Here is a 24,999-nt window from a genome sequence, read left to right on the forward strand (position 1 = left end):
CTTGTGGTCAGTTACATGCTGAATCCACGTTACATGATCAGTCTTGTATTCGCTCAAAATAAACAGGTACTGTTATGAACTTATTATTAAGTTATGTACACAGAAAACAAGCTGTAAAAGTATGTGTGGCACATGAAGAGCTTTGTTATGGTAGTTATATTCCTGGATATTAAGAGTTAAGACAGTTTATTGTTTTTTTTTCTGCATATCTTCTGTTTACAATAGAGTAGCTATGCAATAAGAAATATGTTGTTTTTTGGTATTACCTTTCAAATATATGGCAGATGTGTAGAGCCCTGGAAAATTTTATTTTTCTTTTTTTCTTTTATTAATTTAAGAACACCACAAAGTTAAAAGGTGGAACAGAACGGGAAAAAAAGCAAGTGGTGTATTTGAGGGAACCATAATCTCGATTAGCTGCAAAGTTTCAGACAAACATTGCATTAAGTTATTACGTTGAATGTAAGGAAGCTAACCCATTGAGATTCTTGGGAAATGTCCCTGTTTTTAATTGTTTAAAAATGAAACTATTTGTAAACTGGAACTCAGGCAAAAGAAAGTTGCAACGGAGAGAAGAAAAAAAAGAAGTGGACTGCTGTCATTTCCTTTTAAGGCTGCAATATAGGCATTGTTGTTTCTATAGACAGGAAACAAGTGGACTTATTGATACAGATGGATAACTTGTCATATTGTTTTCCCTTTGAGGGCCGAATTATCTAGTTTACTGTATTTCATGCTTTTTTGTTTAATTCAGGAAAATGAAGACCTATGAACATAAATACAATAGCTTACTTTGGCTAGAAAAAAAATTGAACTGGTATTAAACAGTATTTCATTTAATTCGAATGGGAACAGAACGGAATCAGCCGTTCTGAACTTCCGGAACCGGAGCCGAAAATTCCTGTTTGGTTCGGAGCCGAACCGGAACGAAATAAAATCTGGTTTGAATCCCTGGTCGAATCTTTTGTCTACTTGAGTGAGTGTCTTGTAGTTTTTACTCAGTGATGGGTGCATGCCTTGCTTTGTAAGGATGATGTCCTCAGTTTAAGTGTTGTAGCCCAAAAATCTTGATAGTGGGAAAACATGCCTGGATACCATAGGAAGCCTCAGATAGTAAATTGAAGTTCATTTTTGATTGCTGAAGGCAACTGGATTACATTGATGATGGAGGGGCTGACTTGATGTGTTGCCATTGCTGACTATGAACTATTTCTTGCTGGAGTGCATGTCTGCTGGAAGATAACTTCAGTTTGGTGCCCAAATCTTCTGTCAGAAGATCCTGCTGTACAGTACTTAGGTAGCCCTGAACTCATCAAGCAGTAATCGCTGGACAGGCTGAAAGCGCTGGCCTTGATGGAGGAGCTAAATCGCTTAACTGGTCTGTGTTGCCGTTTTAAAGACAGAAAATCAGTTCCTGCATCATTTTCCAGGAGATAGTTTACCGCAAAGCTGATTACCAGTGTATTTCTGTGCAGGTCCTCTGGGGTATCTGAGTATAAAATGAAGAAATGGACATTGCTGGAAAAGTTGTCATTGTTAAGTGTGATAGGCTGAAATATTTTTAGTATACAGTAAAATCTGATTATAATGACCAAGGTGGTGTACTATATGTAGTAAATTGCAAAGAGGTGATATAACAACAACATATACAGTATTTACATGCAGGGCATCAATGCACTGGTTTTCTAGTACCAGATCCTTTGAACAATATGTACAGATTCTTCAAGGCTCATCTTAAGACACTGCAAATGACACAGTTGATATTAAAATATTAAGACAATCACTCTGTTTCTTAGCCCATCTTGTTCTTCATCAGTGATGTGATGGGGAATTACACCGAATGAACATGTTTATGATGTGTTTTCTTTCATCTGGTTAAGAGATATATCTTTAATCAGGACATGGAATCAACTAGGGATGTCAAATGACCCCTTAAAAGAAAGTTTACCACAGTAAATGCACACAGGATATTAATACTATTTTCACATTAATTTACATGCTTGTACCATGTATTTACTGTGCTTTATCATTGTTAACCATGTTATTTGTTATACTATGCAAGTTTGATTTAAAATGCTTACTTGTTCTTTCATGTCATTTAAACATGGCTTCACTCTGCTTTAGTCGTCTACCTTCTTACCATGGTTATGCAGTAAACTATTAAAAGGCTGCGAACCATCTATATATTGAAAGCTATACATATATGTTATTTCCCCACCTTTACTTGTGCGGTTGATCTTAATTAGTAATGCTGGGCAGATCTCTAATAATGTTTTTGAATGACTGTCTGGTAACTCACTGTTTTGACTTCTTTGACCTTTAGTATAATGGTCTTTGAAGACCTTTTTTTTTTTTTTTACCAGGGGTACCTTAATTTACTAAAATTAGGCACATTTGAAGCACACCATTTCAACAGAGAACTGGATGTGATAAGAGTGTGCTAAAAGCATTGAATCTATGCATTATATTATTTGTTTTCTGATAGTAGCATCTAATAACGCAGCCCTCCAATAGTGCATGTAAGTGCTGTAGTGAACTATATATCTAACCTTGTTTTGTGAATGGATAATTGGCATGCCACATCATTTAAATGCTTCACATTAAAATGTATCTCACTGATTTAATCTGCCTATGAACCAAACTGGGATATATAAATACTGAACACCCAGATACATATTAAAAGGCTTCCCGATTTAGTTAAAGACATTAACTTACCATTGATAGTTAATTAGGGTTAATTTCAAGCGATCAACAGTTGCTTTATGGCAATAATTAAAAACATATCACAGTATTCTAATCACCTAACTTAAACAATATTGCCCAAATGTATGTGGGTTTATTCCAGTCACACCAAAATCACTTTATTGACACTGATAAACAGTATTATAATGAGGGTTTTTAAATACTAAGTAAAAAAAAATAACTCAGATGACAAGTGTGTATATATATATATATATATATATATATATATATATATATATATGCATGCGGCAGATAAGGGACATCATGGATAGATTTTTTTTTTTTTCAGATATTAGAGTGTCTCAAACAATGTCTTGTGAATCATTAGGCTTTTCATAGTCTGTGTAGCTGGGTTATACAGTTCAGTAAGTTATTTGATATGGATATTATCTTAGCAAGAAAATATGAATATTACTGAAAAAAAAAACACTACCTAAAGGACCAAACTAGCACAGCAAGATATTTCTAAGAATATTTTGTAATACTCCAAACTCTCCATGACTAAATAATGGACGTCGCTAATTTGATAGTAGGACCAACTGATTGATTTAACCAGCAGTCTCATTTTATAGGGATTTTTCATTGAAAAAAAAAAACAAAACAAAAACACTCTGCCAGACCCCCTCAAGAGCAGCACAGATTGTCTGAGGGTTTATTTTGGCCACTGTTATCATGATAAAGAGGCATCAAAGCTGCATGCAGATTAACAAGGGCTCATCAAAGCTGCGTGCAGATTAACAAGGGCTCATCAAAGCAGATTAACAAGGGCTCATCAAAGCTGCGTGCAGATTAACAAGGGCTCATCAAAGCTGCGTGCAGATTAACAAGGGCTCATCAAAGCTGCGTGCAGATTAACAAGGGCTCATCAAAGCTGCATGCAGATTAACAAGGGCTCATCATATGACAGACAGCCTGGCCTGAGCGGCGGCGTTCTTCTAAGCAACTGCCATTTCTTAAAACGCAGTTTTAATGGGCCATGAAAAATGTGAACAATCATGCTGAGAATGGTGGTTCCACATTTTAATTCAGTAATATGTAAACCCATCATAGCTCACGACAGACTTGTCTCTAATACATGTATTGGACAATAACAACTAGGATTCTAGTGAGAAGCCAGTTAAAATCTGTGTTTGTTTATGGATTTATTTGTTTTTTTTTAAACCAATTGTCGTGGCAGTAGGGGAAATATAGTGAGAAACTGCAAACTACAATGCAAATTCATTAATCACGTTTCTCATGGCAAGTAAACTGTGCATATTAAACAAGGTGGAAGATACTTAATAAAGCAAAGGCATACGCTGCATTTCTAATCATGGTAAATACACCAGAGGATGGTTCAGCATCCTGCATTGTGAAGCCTGTAAAACGCATCATCTAACATGAAACAGACAAGCACTGCATTAGTTAAGATTGCATTGTTCTTCCATGACAGCTTCCCTCCCTGTACACAGAGCAGCTCTAATATCAAAAGCGTGAACATGTGCTGTAATTACAATATTGTAGCACTTTATTTATTCAACTATCATTTTGATGCAGTGCCAATTTACTGACAGAATTTGCTCAATGGTCAAAACCCTGTCATCAATATTCTAGGGTCATAAAAATATTTAATGAAGCTGTGTATAAGAAGAGAACAATAGTCCTCCACAAGAGCTGTTTTTTCACTTGACTGTCTTCATAAAGCATTTAGGTTTAAATGCCCATATCAGAAAAGGAATCTATAGACAAAGCAGTACAATTGTAATGTGTAATTGAGATACACGAAAGGCTTAACAGGTATCAATTGTTTTTTTTAAAGGAAAGTAGAAAAGCTGTGGGAAACTCTAAACATATGCCATTATCATGTAGAGCACAATTAGATACACAAATTAATTATTATTTGGAAAATGTAAACAGCCATTGAACAACAGTGAAGCAATTTAAAAAAGCATTTTTTTGTGTGTCCTTTTATTTTTTTGAGGTCTTCGTATTAAAGTATCTGCTCAGGGATTTTACTGTTCATGGTGAATTTGATCTTCTTGTAACCTTATCCAAATTAAATTCAAAGACCTAGTCAGTCAGCATTCAACAGCCTGTCAACCTCATACCCAATATGGATCTTCTGGCTGTAAGTAGCGCTCCCTGACAGCCCTTGTAATGAAAAAAATGTCTGTACAATGGTGTGTGCACTGAATGTGATGTACTGTAGCGTCAGCAGGACTTTAAGTAAAGCTGATGGAGTACATTCATTTGTATATCTCTTTTAGATATCCGTTTGGGCAAGGTGGCTTGTGAAGTTTTAGGAGGTCTTCTCCTGCCATTGATTTCTTTTCCCTCGGTTGATTCCAGATTTGGGAATACTTGTTATAATTGGAATGCATTGTGACAGGTAGTGACCACAATTACTTTGTCACTTGACAGGCATAAAATAATTCTGCCATTTGCTATAGCAGTACCTATATAGTTTGTAGTTTAAAATAACCATACTGGTAGTAATCCATGGAAAACACATGCAGTTTTGAATTTTTATTTATTTATTTTTATAAAGTTTGGGTGAATGCAACATCCAGGTTCTGCAACATCTAATGTGGGCGTGCAGTTGTAGCCCATTTCTGTTATTATTAAAATCACCTGATTTACAAAGCTTGATGAGAATAAGGGTTTTGTAACACCATTCTATCTGACTTATACCTCAGACTAGAAAGTTAAAAAGAGGTCCATTTTACATGTATTTTATTCCTAAACATTTTAAATAGTTTGTTTAGAGTTTTACAAGTATACTTTTTAAATGTGTGTTGATATAACAAAAAGATGTTTCCTGTGTATTTTTCACAGTAAAAAATGTCACGATATTTCATGGTCTAAAAATAGCTATTTCAAGATATTTCATGATTAAACAAATGTATTAAAGCAGGGACAAGTAGCACTGTCACATTCAAAATTGATACATTTCTGTAGAATTATTATAAATAATAAATATTCCTAAGTAGTCCAAAGTTACCTAATAAACAGTAAATGTTAAATTGTTTTATTATGTTCACCTTTTAAAGATTCTACAGTGAATTATGAAAAAAAAAAAAAAAAAAAACATTGCAATCTGCTGTGCAAATAGTTACGTCTTGAAGAATGAGAAGTTTTTAAATGAATGAAAGATGTATCTGTACCAGCTAAAGGTGTGTGTAAGGTTGGTGTTAGCTTGAAGCATGTTCACAGAGTAACGTGAGGATGTCCACACTGCCACACCGCTTGTGTGATCCTTAGCTTGCTCAGTGGATAAGCTCAGTCTCCAGCTACATAATTAATCATACAAATGAATGAAAGACCAAGATCTTCTCAATGCAATATAACACTGGTCAAATGAGCTACTTTCCTTGAAGACAAAACGTGATGTTGTTTTGTTCAATACTTTCGAGTGCATTTTTGAAATAATGTAATCTACAACTTCTGTTTTTATTCGTCTTTTTTTAATTTCATTTTTAGAAATTGTTTATGTAGCCCAGCCAAGGGATTAAAAAAAGCATAACAAGAAAACTTTACATGATGCAGTTAAAGACCCTCCTGTGACCACGCATATCTTAAAATAAATATTGAAGAGGTTTTTATTCCACACACAGTAATTGAAAGATTTGATAAAATAATTCAAAAAGACTGTGAAACATTTTACAAAGACATTATCACACTGAATAATATGCTTTATATTGATAAGGATTCTTATGATGAAATAATGCTTTATTATTTCAAGGAGATTTTTTTATTTATTTTTTTTACTATGTAGCAGGTAATTTACTTTTCAAAGGCCCCAGATTCAAAACTACACCTACACCCATATTGGTGGTGATCTAATCAAATTTGAATCATATTAGAATGTTTCCTAACATTTTTAATTAGCAATTATACACTAGCAATAATTATTTAGCTCACCTGATCTGCTCTGTTTGCAGGGTGAGTCATACAGTCAGGCAATTAGGTTGGTCGTGGAATTGGGGGAAGCCCACTGACCTTCACTTCTCCTGAGCTATTGTCAGGATTACAGCAATAATGTAACATAATTACACGCTGTAAATTGTGGGGGGAAAAACTGGTGTAAAATAATTGGGCACAAACATAATTATTCACTTAGTGTTCTTGAGCTTGCTGCCTGTACTAGCCTGTAGCATTTAACATACTGTATACTGTAATGCTGGCTTTTTTGGAGTGACGGTGCTCCATTTTACCTCCCACGCTGTCTGGGTAAGATGCATTGGCAGTGTGCATTGTCACAATGAAGGTAAGAAGTACAGTGGCCTTGACTCTGTTGCTGCTTGTGTTTCAGGAATGTCAGTTCTGCTGGAGAAGAGGCACGCAGGAGAATGAGGGAGTGTGATGGACTCACTGATGCATTGCTATACGTGATTCAGTCTGCTCTTGGGAGCAGCGAGATTGATAGCAAGGTCTGACTTTGTATTTCTTTTTCTTCTCCCATTACCGGATTGTAATAAAGCAGAGCAGTACACCAACAGAAAAATGGCAGACTTAAAAACAAATAAACAGATTTGAGGTTGGTTGCACTTTCAAGGTTGCTAAGACTGTCCCCAGAATGGCATTATTTAATCATAATTTAATAGTCGTAGTCTTTACAATTTCACATTCCAAATAAGGATGCTGTTTTATTTTCACAGTAATAAGAATGGAATGTTTATGAGGGGGGTGGGGGGATGGGGGCAAAGCAGGTCAACTGTAAGTGGTCATTTTGCAATTCTATTAACAGGCTTCACAGAGTGCAATCTTTCATCATTTTTGTACTGTCACAGTAAAAGTATTCCCCACTTTGACACCACGGGTGTTTTTTTTTTTTTTTTGTAGACTTCAAGAAATCTGATTTCCACTGGTTCATTAGGGGATTATTTTGCAACTCCTGGGAATCAGAAAGCTAGTCAATTAGCAATATGACTTGCACACGTCACAGACGTCTTTGTTTCAAGCTGTTAATGTGTGAAATGAATAGTTGATGAGCAATTTTATTATCTGCATTTGCTACATATTCTACTTTATTTTTTCCTACAGTGTTGGCAGTGTAATATAATCTTGCCCCTGACAAGATACCTAGGTTCATGGTTTGTCAAGAAAAAAAAGAAAAAAAGCTGCAGTCGTATATATTGTGTTAAAAATTCCGAGCTCCACACTCAAGGACACTTTTATTTAAGCGTACTACAAAGCCTAAGGCAAGAAGCCAAATTCCTTATCCTTCCCTTAAGGCCACTTGGTGTAGTCACAATTGTTAAGATCTGTTACACTCTGCTGTTCTCTGTGGTCCACAGCTAACTGCTGTATAACACTATTCTCAACCCTTCTCAGGTTTCAGTACTGTCTTAATCCCATACCCTTGATCAGCACCAGACTCAAGCAAAAATTACAGGGGACCCTCACAGATTTGACTAATCATGAGCCAATTATGTATTTCATTTTTTATTCCTCTGCCTTATGAACAAGTCTTAATAAAACATCCATTCAAGCTAAAATGCTAGTAATATAATTTCTGATACCCCTGAAGAAGCCACACTGAGAATTATCTTTCACGGTAATATGTTCGTACTTGACAATTATAAGCAGCAACAAAAATTGCAACAAGTGCAACTGGTCTACATCCAGAAGTGTTTCCTCCTCCATTACTCTTCAGAGACAGTCTTTAGAGACAACCTCACATTAATTCTCAGTTTATGACCTGTGGCATTAACATATATATCTTACTAATTACCTGTGATCAGTGATTTCCAAGCTTATTGACCTCGTTCCTCATTTAGTGCTTTCTTTTCCAAAAGGTCTATTTCAGTAATACTCCTTCAGGTTAACTGCCGACAGGACCCCTTGGCCAGCTTGTTTGGTTAAATGCATGGTGTAGGATATTTGAAGGACGTGGACAAATCACTCTGCTTTAATTGCTGAATTATGTCACATACCTTTCGCTGGCTCATTCTTCTTCTGACCTGTTTGTTTTATACCCTTATTTGTCAATATGCTGCCTCTGGCAAAAAAAGTATTTGCCATTTTGTTGTCTGTTTAAACTCCTTCAAAGGATACTATAATTTATATGCTCTAAACCACCATACAATTGCTATGTGTCATGTTAGACAACTGCCATCACCACTGCTGGCATGTTAGATGTGTGATGATATAAGGAAGTAAAATCAGAAGATATTCTTGCTTAAAATCTGCCTGTGTGGCAGTAGTTAATTGAACCAGGTTGTGCTATTTTAAAGGGTATCTACTGTAGAATAAAGGCACTCTATTTGGCATATCTGTGAAGTATATATTCAATCAATATGCACAATTGACTCAACTGATACTTAGTTAAATAGCCTCACAATAAGTTTTATAATTTAAATGTCAGGGTCAACCATGCAACACTGTAAATGTAAACTTACAACATACTGTGCACATATAGATGTGGTTTCTTTGCATTCAGTTAATGCTGAATTATTAATTTGCACTAAATGCTGTTTTATTTTATTAAAAACCATTTCCCTTTTTTTCAAATTAAAAACCTGGCAGATTTAAAATAAATCTCTGGAATTATGAGAAGTTTCAACAGGCATGAAAACTGGTATTTTTATAAAACACCTACCTTAGGATTGAATTTTAATTATTTCACCTAACACTGCATACATTCCAAAAGTTTATTTATCTTTACCACAGCAACTGGTTATTTTGTTATTTATTGCATTAAGGAGATATATCAAGGAACCATTTTTATTTGTTAGTATTTATCTTTTATTTTATTTTTCAGACCATTGAAAACTCTGTCTGTATCTTGAGGAACCTCTCATATCGGCTAGCTGTGGAAACATCTCAGGGACAGCAGATGGGGACGGATGAGCTTGATGGATTGCTTTGTGGGGATGCCAATGGCAAGGACACGGAGAGCTCAGGCTGCTGGGGAAAGAAGAAGAAGAAAAAGAAGTCCCAAGATCAGGTGGGGGATCTGTCTACACCTGTGAGCAATTAACACTGTTTTGTAGCTACTGTGTAGGGGAGAAGGTCCTCGGCAGATCATTATTAATTTGGCTACAATTAATTCTTTTCATTACTGGAAATGAATACAACCACATTACCAAACCACAAACACACAAAGCCTATTCAGGTTTTCTGTTTGAAATGTTATCTTTGAAAATAGCAACTCCTGTTAATGTCTGATTGCAAATTCAATAAAAAAAAAAAATCTCTTAACAAAGAGATTCCCAATTGCCTGGAAAAGCTGCCTTGTTAGATGGACTGTTACACTGATGAAATTGTTTTGCCAAAACATTTATCTACTTGACTAATACCCCTTTCACATACAAATGCTGCTACTGAGCCATCTCAGAGCCATTTCAAATTATTTTTTAAATACCCATTCGCACAGCACGAAATTGCACAATCTATGCCGGTATAATACCATAATAACCCTTTCACACAGCCAAAGAGATCATGTGAGTACAACTTCCAAACCCGCCACTCAACAGAAACCAAACAAAATCACAAAACAAAATGCAAAACAAAACAAGTACATTTGGCTGCATTTTGTTTGCTTTTCATTTTTAGTTATATTATACATGTAACAATCTGTTACGTGCCAAATTGCAGCCGCTTGAGGCACAATGTAGGTCGTTTATTTTATTGCAAAGAAGGCGATACAATATATTTAAAAGAGAGTCCAGCTCTTCAGGCAAAAGCAGCAAAAATACGGTGGATGCTGGTATTTGCATATATAAAGGACGCACATGTGAACACTAAACTTGGGTAATGGAACACCAACATGGTGATGTATTTTGCAATCAAACACTCCCAAGATTTTCGGATAGTGAGTGGAAAAAACATTGGGAAGAGAAACTTTTGAGTATCTGGCTGAACAACTGCGTCCGGTATACAGTCATGTGAGATGTTGACTTTCAATCCATGCCCACTATAGCACTTCAGTGCCAGCATAGCATTTCACACAGGCAGTTATGATGGTTCAGTGCCATCTTTGAACCACCTCATGAAGTGGTTCAAAGACGGCATAAAATTTGAAGACGCTGTGACGATATAGGTAATTCACACAGACCAAAATGCCGCATCAGTGCCATGGTTCAGAATGTGGTACGCGTACTAAAACTTGACCTGTGTAATGTCAGAAAGTGGTACACTGTCAGATTTTGGTACATGTGCAATCAATTGCGATCTGATGGGTCTTTTCCTATAGTCAAACAGAGGTACATTTACCATTAATTGTATGTTGTTTTTTTGCAAGCTTAAACTGGAAACAGACAATAAATTTCTCAAAAAAGAAAAAAACAATTCACGATGAACAAGACAAAGTTGCAGAAGTAAAAAAAAATGTACAATGCATATGATAAATATTTGCATACTGTTTTCTTAATGGTGGAAAAATACGATCAATTCATTAAAAAAAGAGATGTAAAAGACCGAAAACAGCATAACGTATCAGATTTGAATGGGTGCTTCCCTGCTTTCGTAGCGGCAGTTCTTAGGCATGTGTGAGCAAGCACAGTGTGTTGTGTACCACTTTTTACCACAGACCTGAAAATAACACTACACTGGTTCAGAGCCATTATAACTGATCTGTGTGTAAGGGGTATAAAGTTTCTTACAAAGTTAATGGAGGTACAAGCTATTTATTTATTTTCTGTTTTGCTAAACAAATTTATCATACATGAGAAAGAAATAAAGATTAAAACCTGCTTAAACTTAAATTAATTAAGTATATATTTTAGGAAATTTAAACGCTAATTAATATTTTGTGAGAGTACAACTTACCTGAAGTTCAGCCTGTAGCCTGAGAGAGACGTCTCTGAGGGGTATGTTAAAGCTGTTTCTCTGTAGAACAGCAGGAGAGGCTCATCACACACATATTGTATTTTGAAAAGATGAGCGTCAAACACCAGCTCCCCAAGTGACGGACATGCCAACCTTATGCCAACATTATTATTATTATTATTATTATTATTATTATTATTATTATTATTATTATCTGCAGTCACAGACTTAAAAATTGCATTGAACACAGATACCCTTTTAGTGGGCGTACCTGCAGAAAAAAAAATCAAAGTGAAAATTAATGCTTTTCCAGAGTGGCCTGATACTGCTGAGTGTACTGTTCTTGAACAATGGTAACAACTGCTGCCCAGTACTGGCACAATGAAGGGTCGCCAACAGTGATAGAGAGCCAAACGTGCCGATGAAATGCCAGTTCTTGTCCGGTGTCACTGACTATCTGGGACATGGCTGTGCTTTTTTCCAAGTGATTTGACAAGAACTCTACATTTCTAAATGTATTGTGTTGTATTTGCACTACTGATGTACTTGTTAACATCCCTAAATACAATACAACTAAATTGTAATATATCCTCAGTAGATTAGGTTTTATGAGTTTAAGGGTAGCTGCGTAGATCAGCAAAACAGACCTTGGTAAGTAAATAAAAATAAACTGGTTTATGTAATTACACAGTAAATAACATTTTACTTAACATAATTGGTGTTTAAATTATAGGGTTTTTATTATTATTACAGCAGATACAAAAAAAAAGATAAATGTTAAGATTGAGGGTACCGGTATTTAAATCTACTCAAAAGAGCCAAATTCCCAATGTTTCTACATGTTTAACATACATTTGTCAAGGGAAAGTGTGTTTGAAAACAAAGAGTGTAGGTACTTTTATGTAACACAACAAGATGGTAAAACCCTCTGTGGGTTGCTATTTGTAAATGGATATGTTAAAACAAAATAAATACGTTTTTCTGTTAGTTTTCTTACGTGAAGTTACGACACATAAGTTTTTAATGAATACAAACGCTTTCCTCATTATTCCAAGATTAATGCGGTTTGCTCACAATTCCATTTGTGGTCTGGTAGCCTTCACTCAGGCTTCATTATTCCAGCGCTGGACAATGTTGTGTTGTCTGTATTTCCAATTGCCAAATAATACCTCAATAGTAAAAAAAAAAAAAAAAATCTGCTTTCACTGAGCTGTTGTTCATTTCAGGTACCCCGAATAGAAAAGCAAACATGGTTTGTGAACTGTTGGTAAAACATACAAAAGAAAAAAGTACAATTAACTTTTTTTTTATTTTTTAATTAGGATTTGAGTGCAGGTTCATATATTTATGTAAGTTTCAGTATTAAAGCTACCTTTAAGTCCTAAATTGTTTTAACGAAGTACCATTCAAATAGATTATTAATTAAAAAATATCTAGTAGACTATGTGTTAGGCACGACAGGGGATGGATTGACATGATATAACCATGTGCTTTTATAGCATGTCAACCTGGAGTGCCTTAATACTATTACAAAGTGATTATACAATTATTAGATGTATTTACTTTTTAAATAAATACAGCAAATTAAATATTTCCAATAACAGTAAATATCACTACGCACAAGAAAATAGTTCCAGTAAAAACAAAACAACATTTGTTTAAAATTGTTTTATTTGAATAAATTAACATCAGTTTATTCATAAACAATAATATTGATTACACTGTGTATTAAATAAATAATGTAAGCATATCAATTACATGTTACTTACTAGTTTACTACTTCATCAATGGATGTACATATTTAAACTTAAATAAATGACATTGAAGAAATCTGATACAACTTTAATTAACTTTAATTATAGATCAGTGATTTTTTTAAATAAATGTTCACTTGAACATTGCCAGATATTGTGAAGTTTGAAAAAACATGCTCTGAATGAATTACTTAATTGAACGCTTAATTGAACTGTTAATAGCTTAATTAGACCATTGTTTTCAGTTTTTAAACAGTCAGAGATTTCAAGTTAACGATACAATGTTATAAGTAACTAGAAATCGGTAACCTTTTAGGTCAAATTAAGCACATTATTAGTTCAATTAAAGGTTTAATTAAGTAATTGAAAACTCAGTTGGAATTTAAACCAGCAGACACAGTGGTGCCCCACTCTGCCATACAAAATTGACAAGAAATTCTGTTCAACTCGTCCTTACAAACTACACTAATTGTAAGAGGTCTGCTTTTTTTCTTGGAGCCAGTTTTGTCGGATATTCACAGCCCATTTAAAGCCTTTTCATAGCAAGACAGGGTCACGTAGCACAATGCAGTGAGTACGTGATTACGCTGTGGCTTGTGTAAATTGTGTAAACCACGTCGATCTCTTGAAATACAATAGCTGGAGTTTCCTGTGGTTTCTCAGGTTGCTGTTGCAAAGAAAGTTAGCATGTCAACATCGCAGTGGTCTCACATTCTTATATAAGATGTGATTTCATTATTTTCATTTCATGCAGAAATAAAAAACAGCGATTCATTTTGTTTAGGAATAAAATCACATTTGACTCCTATTTTAAATTCTGCAGTTAACATTTAATCATAATGTGATGTTATTTCATTCTTTTTATTTTCATTTAGAAACAAGGGTGACTAAAGTCATCTCAGATGCCTCTCTTTTAATTGGGACAGCCAATATAGATATTTTTACTTCTCCTGAGGGGTCCCGATAAAGTGGTGTAGACTGTATATTAATGTAGTTATAATATATACTGCACTGTAATAATGTACAGCAGTATTTAAAACCCTGGTTTCCTTTAACAGATTTAAATAAATAAATACATTAGGAAGTTAGTGTGCATATCTTTACCCAAGGAACTCATTGTGTGTGGTATCTATTCAGGAAAGCAGGCCAGGGAAATGGTTATTATTTATTTATTATTATAAAATTTGATACAAGTTTTATTTTTTTTTCCCAAGCTTGTTTAATAACTTTAACTTTCCAGTGGGAAAAGGATACGTTGGCAAGACAAGTGAAGGGAGAGGAGCAAAGGAAATGCAATGAGGAATTACATCAGACTCAAACTGCCTAGACAAACCTGGCCCTGTGCAGAGGTCAGAGCATGTGATACTCACAAAGCATTTACCGCTGTTCTAAGACATTTTTTTCCCTAAAAAGAAAACAAAGTGTTAATGTAAAAAATATTTTTTAAAAAGAATTACTTTAAGAACTCCTACATAGTTGTTTGTATTTGTTCTGTAATTTTCTTAATTAACTTTACAAAGAAATGAGAGGTAAATGCTTTGTAAATATAGACCGCTTGAAAATGTCTGCATTTTGTATTTGTACAGATTGTGGCCATACTGTACAGCATGTGTAAAGCTCAGAAATTGCAAACTGACACTGACAGATTCATATTGACTGGTGTTATATCAGCAAATAAAGATGTAATGCACTTAAAGTATTATTGAGCCACAATGAAGGAAATAACTGGGTTTAAAAAATGTTACCTTTCGAATGCGTGAATGTCAATCTATGCACTGCGAAGGCCTTGGAGAAATGTAATTTCATGCCTCCTAGAGATGCATCATATATTCAGATGGCTACATTTATATGAGCCTGAAGAAATAAAGAGAGACGCATTCAAATGAAGGTCAAGCAAATTTGCTGTCACTGAATGTCACTGAAATGTCATAAACGTAGTAGAGTCGACCCTGTCTACCTTTACCTCAGCTCTAAATAATACTGAGCTTTCAATATGAACATCTCCAAAAAGCGAGTGGCATTTTATAGTTTTGTGGGGGGTTTTGTACAGGATATTAGATTTTAATAGTTGGATGAGTCAATATTCATGTAGTGTTCACAGACTAAAAGGAATCTTGGATATCTCCGTATTGATTTGTTTCTTATATTTTAATAATAATGCGTAGATTTCAGCAGGATAATATACAGAAGCATGGGATTCTACCAATCCCACATGATTACTGTAAATTGAGTGTAGTTTACCAGTAGTTTATCAATGGTTTACCATATTCACTTTGCTTTCCTATAAATTACCAAGATTCCAGTATACTTTTCTACACTTGCAATGCTTTCTGCAGTACCTTACTGCAGTAAACCCTTAATTATGGAACTTCTGCCTACTGAGTGAAAGATTAACTCAAGAAACAAAGGTGTCAGTCAGATTTAGCAAAAAATACACACAAGTAATTTTTTCACCTAATAAAAGGTATTACTTGTACAGAAAAGATGTATACTGCGGCATATAATTGGTCATTTGCTTGTACTGGTAAGCAGGTGATTCAAAAGCATAAAAGCTGACTTTAAATACTGAATTGTAGCTAGTACTATGATATCAGTAATCTAATGGAGTTTCCAAACAGCTATTCTTGGACACACTGTGAAGTAATTAGTTGGGCATTTAAAGAGGACAGCTGGGCCTTGCGGAGGCAGCGTGTTCTGTATAGTCTTAAATCATTAGTCAATGCGGAATGGATCCCTGTTTGCAAAATAAGGTTGCAGTTTTTCTTCAGGGGAGTCCGTATTTATCAGCCGTAATTGACTGAAAGCTATTCCTACAAGCAACTGAAACCAGTTCACTCCATCTTAATCTCTCAGTCTGTTTGTGAAAGATATAATTACATGATGGGAAAAGAGAGATTCAATGGAATATTATATCTTCTCGTACACAAAAAAAAAGGTCAATGAAATTGAATGGACAGTATTTTATACCTTTAATACAAGGATTACTTGTGTATTTTGTTGCAAACTTTAATGCTGGTTTTACACAAAACAGGATCATGTTGGGAGCATTTGTAAGAGCAGTTGGTATGTGTACATATTTAAAAGCTGTTTAGACAGGGATGCTTTCAAATTCCCAGGATGTGGTGACCGAAACAAACTTGTATTTAAAATGATCCAGCATGAGTAGCAATTGTATTTATATTTTCAGTTCTTACTTTTTAGGTTCCACCTCTGAACAACCCCAAACCTGACCGAGAGCTTCCTGCCTCTTTTAATGCAGTTGTGCCTGAGCTTGACTGCTTGTCAATCATTCAGTTGTATCTCAGGCACATTCTACATGTGAATTTATTTGGCAATGGAAGCAATTAACCCTTCTCCGCCGACCTATAACAACGGTGCAAATAAATACATTTAAATAATAATAATACAATCAACACAGGGGCAGTGTGTACCCCCCTCACAGATGCCTATCTGCATTAGAATTCTAGTTATTACACTGATTTGTCCTACAACCCTCATAGTTTTATTTTTTAGCCTTTTTTAACAGTATACGTTCGACCTTCCTACTGATCCCTTGCAGCATTTTAATTCAACTACAGATAATTATGATCAATGTGAAATACTTCAATAAAAGATACTGTAACTATCTGTATACAAATGCTTAGCATGGCAAGACTTGTTAAAAAAACAAACTGCAGTTACTCAACCCAATATGTTGAGCTGTGACCTTCTGACCCCCACACTTTTAATATATATAAACATAAAACTGATACATTTACACTGATTCTGATTCTTTCACACAAAGATCTTTGTGCTGGCTTAGTTTTACTGCAGTACAATTTTAAAAAAAAACACGGACAGACATGTTTTGAAGCTAAGACAGAAGATGAATTCCACTGTAGATGTTGTTTTTCTTTTAAAAAAAAAAAAAATTTAAAAAGTATTTAAACTGGAATTTGAGATCATTATAATAATATTCTAATTATGGCACTTTTTTATTATTTTTTTTTTTTTTAACTTCAGTTTTTATCATGTATGATCTGGGTCCTGTAGGAACTCATACTGTATTGTTCTACTGTGTGTATGTATCATTCATTGTATGAGTTCATTAAGTTAAGTGAAAGCTTGTATAAGGAATTCTGCATCTTACAGTACAAGGTTTTGTTCAGGCTTGCTTTAGTTGTTCCGCATAATTTTCAGAGACAGTGTGTATATCTTATCAGGTTGACATGTTGTGTTTGGTTTAGAGGGTGGTGCTATACAGAGGATATAATATGTAATGTAACTAAGATTTAAACAAAAATATTGTGCATTTTCAGTGAATTTAAATGCAGGTTCTTGCTGATGTCATTGGGATCTTTCAATCTGCATCATCTCTAAATCACCTAGAGGGAACTAAAACACCACCAGTGAAAAAGAAGACCTTTCTTTTCCAAATGATGATGGCATTATTATCAAACACAAAAAACTAATGGACACTCATGTTTTCCCAATGGCACCTCAAACCATAATTACATGCATGCAGAATAATTTAAAAGAACAATAGAAGAGGATTCTGTGTGTCTAATCAATAGATGTGCAGTATGGGAGTAATCCGTAGACAAAGTAGGTCACACAGTGAACACAAGAATAATATATCAATTTTGAGCCTTACACTGGTTAAAACAAGTGCATTTGAGAAATTCATCTTTTATGACTGTAGCTACTAGGTTTTAATTAGGTATTGAAAGGCAATAGAATTATAATATTCCTCACCCTGAGGATATAAGCAGCACTTTGTAAAACCTTAAGATGTAGCCTTCCTGCAAGAACATAAGTCATTCCTCTTTCAAATGTGGTTTTTTTTTTTTGCATTATAATGAAAACTCTTTACCTATAGACAATTTTCCTTGATTTTTTGTATTTTTTTTTAAATTTTATTTTATTTTTGTGGCCTCAGTGAAAGTAAGCAAGCCGGAATAGTTTGTCATTCCACGCTTAAAAAATTACATTGCAATAGTTGCTTTACTGTACAGAACCGGTATATTAAGGAGTACCTCTGCCAGAAAGCAATGCAGCAGTACTGAAACAATTGAGACTAAATGCTATGCTTTTGTAGGCACAGATCTTTCTTCCTGTGATCCTTTTTCGACCTGACCTGACATTGTTTGTTTTTCTGTGCTGTGAATGACTTTTATTGTGATGCTAAATCTGTGCAACTAACTCAGTGTAAAGCTAATCCACACATGAGAGACCAGTGGGCCCTACATTTCCTGTGAATATGAGACTGTGATTAAAAGTTTATTACAATAGTCTGTAAATCTCGCTTGCGATTTGTCTGATGAAATCGAGACGCTTCAAGTCATGTTATGTTCAGCTGTGATCTATATATATGTAATATGGGTAGTCCATGTCAGGGAACTGGAAGACCAGCAGGACGCAGGGCTTTCCAGAATCAAAATGCATTTGTAGATCTGATGGAGAGAAGGGTTAAAAAATAATTTGACCACATGTTTGATGGCAGCTTAAAAAGGAACCATGCATGCAATCGGGAGGAAAAAACAAAACAATAGTGTAGTGTTGACAGGAATCCAATGTTTTTGCATACACTGTATGAAAAGGATTTAATCACCCCATCTGTAGAACAGTAAAGGTACATTATACTCATTTGAGAACATAAGAACATAAGAAAGTTTACAAACGAGAGGAGGCCATTCGGCCCATCTTGCTCGTTTGGTTGTTAGTAGCCTATTGATCCCAAAATCTCATCAAGCAGCTTCTTGAAGGATCCCAGGGTGTCAGCTTCAACAACATTACTGGGGAGTTGATTCCAGACCCTCACAATTCTCTGTGTAAAAAAGTGCCTCCTATTTTCTGTTCTGAATGCCCCTTTTTCTAAACTCCATTTGTGACCCCTGGTCCTTGTTTCTTTTTTCAGGCTGAAAAAGTCCCTTGGGTCGACACTGTCAATACCTTTTAGAATTTTGAATGCTTGAATTAGGTCGCCACGTAGTCTTCTTTGTTCAAGACTGAACAGATTCAATTCTTTTAGCCTGTCTGCATATGACATGCCTTTTAAGCCCGGAATAATTCTGGTTGCTCTTCTTTGCACTCTTTCTAGAGCAGCAATATCTTTTTTATAGCGAGGTGACCAGAACTGCACACAATATTCAAGATGAGGTCTTACTAGTGCATTGTACAGTGGGGGTATTATTCTTCTCCAGAGTACAGCCTTTCTAACTGGAATGGTCTAATTTCTATACTGTGCACTGGAACTGCATGGCCAAAAATTATATGACTTTACTACAGTAGGGAAGACACAGATTCAAAAGATTGCTAAAGGTTAAGGGACTTATAGTGCGGACTGTATTTATCTCTTATTAACATTAGTAGCATTACCATTAGTTCCCCTTTTGCTGTTTTGAAGATCTTTTGGTTATTTGCTTGCTTTTTACTCTTGTTCAGGCTATACATATTTTTAACAGCACAGTAAATTATATTTCACCAAGAAGCAACAGCAATTTCTCATTCTTTAGTGTTGTCTTGTATTAAAATAAAATACAATTATATTTTCTGTGTTATTAAGAAGTACAGTAAGTGATGATGAATCTGTTTATTTCATAGTGGGACGGTGTTCTCCCAGAGTCTGCCGACCCCCCGAAAGGGATCCAGATGTTGTGGCACCCTTCAATAGTCAAACCCTACCTCACGCTTTTGTCAGAATGCTCCAATCCTGACACATTGGAAGGGGCAGCAGGAGCTTTACAGAATCTGGCAGCAGGAAGCTGGAAGGTAAGAAAATCATCACCTCGTCTTTCTACTTGTGTGCTAGCTTCTTGGTTTGATGATGCATAAAAACAAATGTTTGATTGGGCCCTATATTGGGGTGCGTGATGGCCTGAGTTTGGTGCTACTGACTGAGCTATTCCACCACTACACCCCCATTAGAAATGCAAGGTCATTTTAGATTATACTTACCAAAAACTACACATGTATAAAGTAGTTGCTGCATTTCACCCTGTAGTCTGCATTTTTATGGTTTCTCAATGGTGCAGTTGTACAGTGTCTGTTTATAAAGCACACAGGTTCTACATATGTAGACAAAATAACTATCTGAAAGTTCCATTCTGTTGTGTTGTTGCCTTTAACTCAGCAATGTCCTTATAAACACATTGGATTGATTGGAAAATCTAAAAAGTTATAATGGATTCTGCATCTCCAGAATTGATTTTAGCCTTTTGATTACTTTTTGACAACCAATCCATATTCCAGTTGCCCATTAAGAGGTTTCATGATGACAAAGTACTACAACAAAAAAATAGATTATTCATCCTTTTTCACAAACACAAAAACAAACAGCACAGTTATGAAAATAGCATTCAACATGCATACAATTTGTTAACTGTTCTTTTGCCATGCTTTGAGCAGACTAAACATGTTGCCGTAGGTTTTGTTTGTGCGAGAACCAAAGATTTTGTTGCTGAAATATTGAGGTGTTTGATTCTTAAATGATATGTCAAATGAAATATCTCCAGCTGTTGGTATATACAATACATGTGAAATTCTCTTTTTTAGTAAAAGTATAGTTTGTCATCTGTGCTACCTGCCACCAGCAACAGATGCCCGAAATTGGCTCATTGGCATCTTGCATTACATAAAGAATACACATTAATCACATTCCTGTGTCGGAAGGGTCCATTTCACCTCTGTGAGTTGATACAAGAGAGTTCAGCTGGATTTTCGAAGTCAAAAGACTGCATTCTCCTCAGCTCCTAAAAATGTATAATCCTCAGAAAGACCTTCTGAAGCTCGATAGACCTCCTGGCTTCCCCGGCTGAAAGGCCAAAATGTGATAGCTTTGAAGTAAGATTATTGATTGAATTACCCAGTCAAGGCTTTAAGATGTATGATACACTCTATGTGGTACATATAAAAGGGATTATATGTTGATGCAATAGTAATATAAAATAGTTATCTGTCGTCTGTCAATCTGCCTGCTGGTGTTGGAAACCTATTTCATCTACTAAAGCAGTCATTGCTTCTCCCTTTCTATAATTGCATTTGTGTTTGTCTATCTGCATGTCTATCAATCAGTATCTCTTTTTATATATTCATAAATTGGCATGTGCGTGCATGTAAGAATTTCCATGTGCTTTTTCCAAGATTGATACCCTGTTACAAGCATAATTAGTTCATACATTTCCATCCAGGAAAGGGAAATTTTATTATCAAATAAAATAAATTAATCTTTTTTTTTTTTTTTTTTACTGGAAATAATTAGAATTCTTGCAGAAATGAACAGATCACACCCATTTGAGCTAAAATTAATATTACTCATTAACTAGTAAATAGATAATATAGGTTATGGTGCTGCGTGGTACAAGCTGGTATATAAGCCTTCTGACAGGGCAGAGTAGCCACCCATGCGTTGTTTCAAAGTGGTACAAATTTTTTTTTATTATATATTGTACTAGAAGTAAATGCAGCTTTTTAAAAATGTACCCGATATTTCACATTAGAATGTTAATGGACAGTGTGTCTCGCTGTTCGGTCTCATACTGAAAGACTGGAGTTCTGTGAAGCACTTCGGGTAAATCAAAGATTTCCTTATGGTTATAGCTTGTTTTTCTTGAATTAAATTTAATTATGGGGATACAAGTTATCTGATACAAACTATGATCATCAGTAACCATTATATTTGAAAATAAGCCCTGGCCAACTAATTCCTAACCCCAGTGCGAAGATCAATACAACGCTCCCTGTGGTTCCCCAACCAAGATCGGCACCTCAAATTCAAACCACATGACTCAGCAGTGCTTTTACAAGATGAACTTAAGTATTTAACAGTGTATGAAAGAAAATAATTCTAACCATAATAATAATACTAATAATGTATGATCTAACTTGACTTGGACATAACTCATTTTAGTGTAATAGTATATTGCGGATTTAAATATACATTTTGGGTTCCATTGCCAATCAGTCAACCAAACTTAAATTTAAAACTTTTCAACTTTATTTACAAAAACAAAAACTCACTATATCTAGTGAACACTTAATTTTTAAACTTTACATATACACCACGATACATTATTTACACATGAAGGACTTTTGCCCTGCCACGCACCTCTTCCTGTTTCTGTCTGTTACTTTTATGTTCATTCATAACAATGCCCCTCCACATTGCCATCACAGTGTTGTTTTCGCAACGTTTCACAAAACAACCGGAACAACTGGAAACCTGAAAAGCAGTTGAGTGGCAAATTTTTAAGTGGGTAAAATTTACCTTGGACTGGCATTCTGTTATTCCCAGCTAACTGTAGTTGTATTTACTAGTCCTTTCAGTTCTAAATTAAAACTGCTACAATATAAGTACACAAAAAACAAACAAATATTCAGTGTCTTTTAAAATAATGGTAAATTAAAAAAACTATGCTAACAACAGAAAAATTGACTGCTGTAGTAACTTTGTAATACAAAAAGATTTTCAAGGAAAGTTTACAATAAACTAGCTTGTCTTGAGTTGGGCGTCATTGTATCTGATGTGAGGTGGTTCTATGCTAACAGTTTGGGAGTATTCTATACCATATTGGGACATATGGTATAGCAAAATAAATATCAAATCTAACAGTCAACCATATAGCAAAGCAGGTAACTTTCATAGTACATTCTCATTAAAAATAGCTTAGGTAGCCTTTTGTAGCATTTCAGTTTAATGAATAGCTGCGTAAATGTGCTGTAGTCTGTATTTAGTATATGCCACCTTTCTTTGAAGTGGTAATGTATGCTACATTATACACCTACACACTGCTTACCCAGTTTTCCTTCACATAACTTGTAACCATTTTTTCTTCTTGATGTTTTGTTTTTCACAGTGGTCTGTGTATGTCAGAGCCGCGGTCCGCAAGGAGAAAGGTCTGCCTATCCTGGTAGAGCTGCTACGAATAGACAGTGACCGGGTGGTGTGTGCAGTTGCTACAGCTCTAAGAAATATGGCCTTAGATGTGAGAAATAAAGAACTTATAGGTATGTGGTCTTTATACTCTGCTTCCAAGTATTATAAACATGTTATCATTCTCTTGCTAAAACATTCGATAAAAAAGGCATATGGGAGGGAAAGGGGGTGTTTTTCTAAGACATACATTTAAATGCATATATTTTTCAGCCCTATATATTAGTATCTTCCATTTGATTCAGTTTCTGATTGTACTACTTTTATAAAATAATAGAAAATACACACCCACTTAGTTTTTTCCCAGGATCTCAAGAAAAATGGAAGTCATTATTGTCGAGATCACTGCCGTTTTGTCAAGATCACGAGATAAATTATCTTGTGATCACGAGAAAACAAAGATTTTTTTTTTTTCATGGCCTCCACAAACTGCCGTATTATGGGGATTCTGAAATATTCCTTTTTTATTTCATATACATTTTTACCAAACTGCAGGTGTCTGCAGAGGGATACTGTTAAAAGGTGCATTTATAACTCTATATCACTTGCATAACCTGCAATCTTATATAGTATTACAAGTCATTTATACATTTCTAAACAGAGGTTGAAGATGGAAATTATGTTTACTAAGGAAATCATTTTATGTATAGAAAAGTATTCCACCACGTTTTTATATACTTTTTGGTTAGATGACCCCTTATGTTCCCAGCTGTTCTCTGAGGTCACAATAGGCTGATCTGTTACTGTTCTATGGAAATCAGTATTCATATGAGAAATGCTAGCAGCATACTTTAATCCTTTAATTCTACTTTGAAGATGTATCTGTTTGAGTGGTCCTTTCCACGAGATCGGAATACTGTCAAGGATGTTTAACATATTAAATACTTTTGTATTTGGTGAATCACTGTGAACTAAACAAGCTAATGTAAACGTGGGTTGTAAAATCTATATTGTAATTCTTTTTGGCCAGAAAAAAATCACATGATTTTCTTTTAAAATGACATGTGCTTTTTTACTTTACAGTAGTTTCCCCTCTACTTGAATATATACTCTATCCACAGAAGATTTTAAAACATGTAAAGACCGAACTGTTTTTGCATATATGGTCCATAGAGTCTTATTGTACAGGAGAGACATAAATTATATTGGAGTTACATTACCATACATTACCACAAACGAATTTGAATGTTTAAATAATTTAGAAGCATTTCTACATCCTTCTCTAGAAAATAGACTATTAAAGAAATACAAATGTTTATGCATACCTTTGGCACACACATCTATAAGTTAAGAAGCTATGAAATTCAAAGCCTTGTGTGAATAGTGACTTAGCTCTTTTAAAACCCAGACACTATGACAGACTATTGATCTTTTTCTATTAAAATCTAGTGAGCCGTTGTATCACCATGGTAACTGCTTCACTTGTTTCTGGCAGCTCCAACAGAGCTAAACATGATGGTAGCCAGCAGGAAACTATTTCTCAGGGATATGGAATTTACTCAGCATGAACTGTTTTCCAGTTATTTTATTGATCAATACTCAATTCTGCAAAAAAAGAGTATAGACTATGTTTGGAACAATTAAAACGATTATATCCTTAATACTTATTATTATTATTATTATTATTATTATTATTATTATTATTATTATTATTATTATTATTATTTTATTTCTTATCAGGCACCCTTACCCAGGGAGACTTACAGCTGTATACAAAAACTACATATCAAGAATTACAGTACAATTAAGATCAAGATACAAAATATAATGACTTAAGTGCTTTTACTGCTAATCCAATTTGTGGAAATAGTGAAATGCCAAGAGAGGTCTGTAACCTCAGAT

The 24,999-nt window shown here is 34.8% G+C and overlaps 1 protein-coding gene across 5 annotated transcripts in view; it reads left to right on the plus strand.

The window, feature by feature from the left end:
* The window catches only part of LOC121314365 (catenin delta-2-like), a 300,617-nt gene that overhangs the window by 229,891 nt on the left and 45,727 nt on the right, over positions 1-24,999 (plus strand). For all 5 annotated transcript variants that reach the window (XM_041247536.1, XM_041247532.1, XM_041247533.1 and 2 more), the window contains 4 exons: positions 7,034-7,151; positions 9,485-9,670; positions 19,830-19,997; positions 23,081-23,231. In XM_041247536.1, coding sequence (XP_041103470.1) covers positions 7,034-7,151; positions 9,485-9,670; positions 19,830-19,997; positions 23,081-23,231 — 623 coding nt within the window. The remainder of the gene's footprint in view (positions 1-7,033; positions 7,152-9,484; positions 9,671-19,829; positions 19,998-23,080; positions 23,232-24,999) is intronic.

Source organism: Polyodon spathula, chromosome 4 (assembly GCF_017654505.1).
Source record: "Polyodon spathula isolate WHYD16114869_AA chromosome 4, ASM1765450v1, whole genome shotgun sequence".
Lineage (NCBI taxonomy): Eukaryota > Metazoa > Chordata > Actinopteri > Acipenseriformes > Polyodontidae > Polyodon > Polyodon spathula.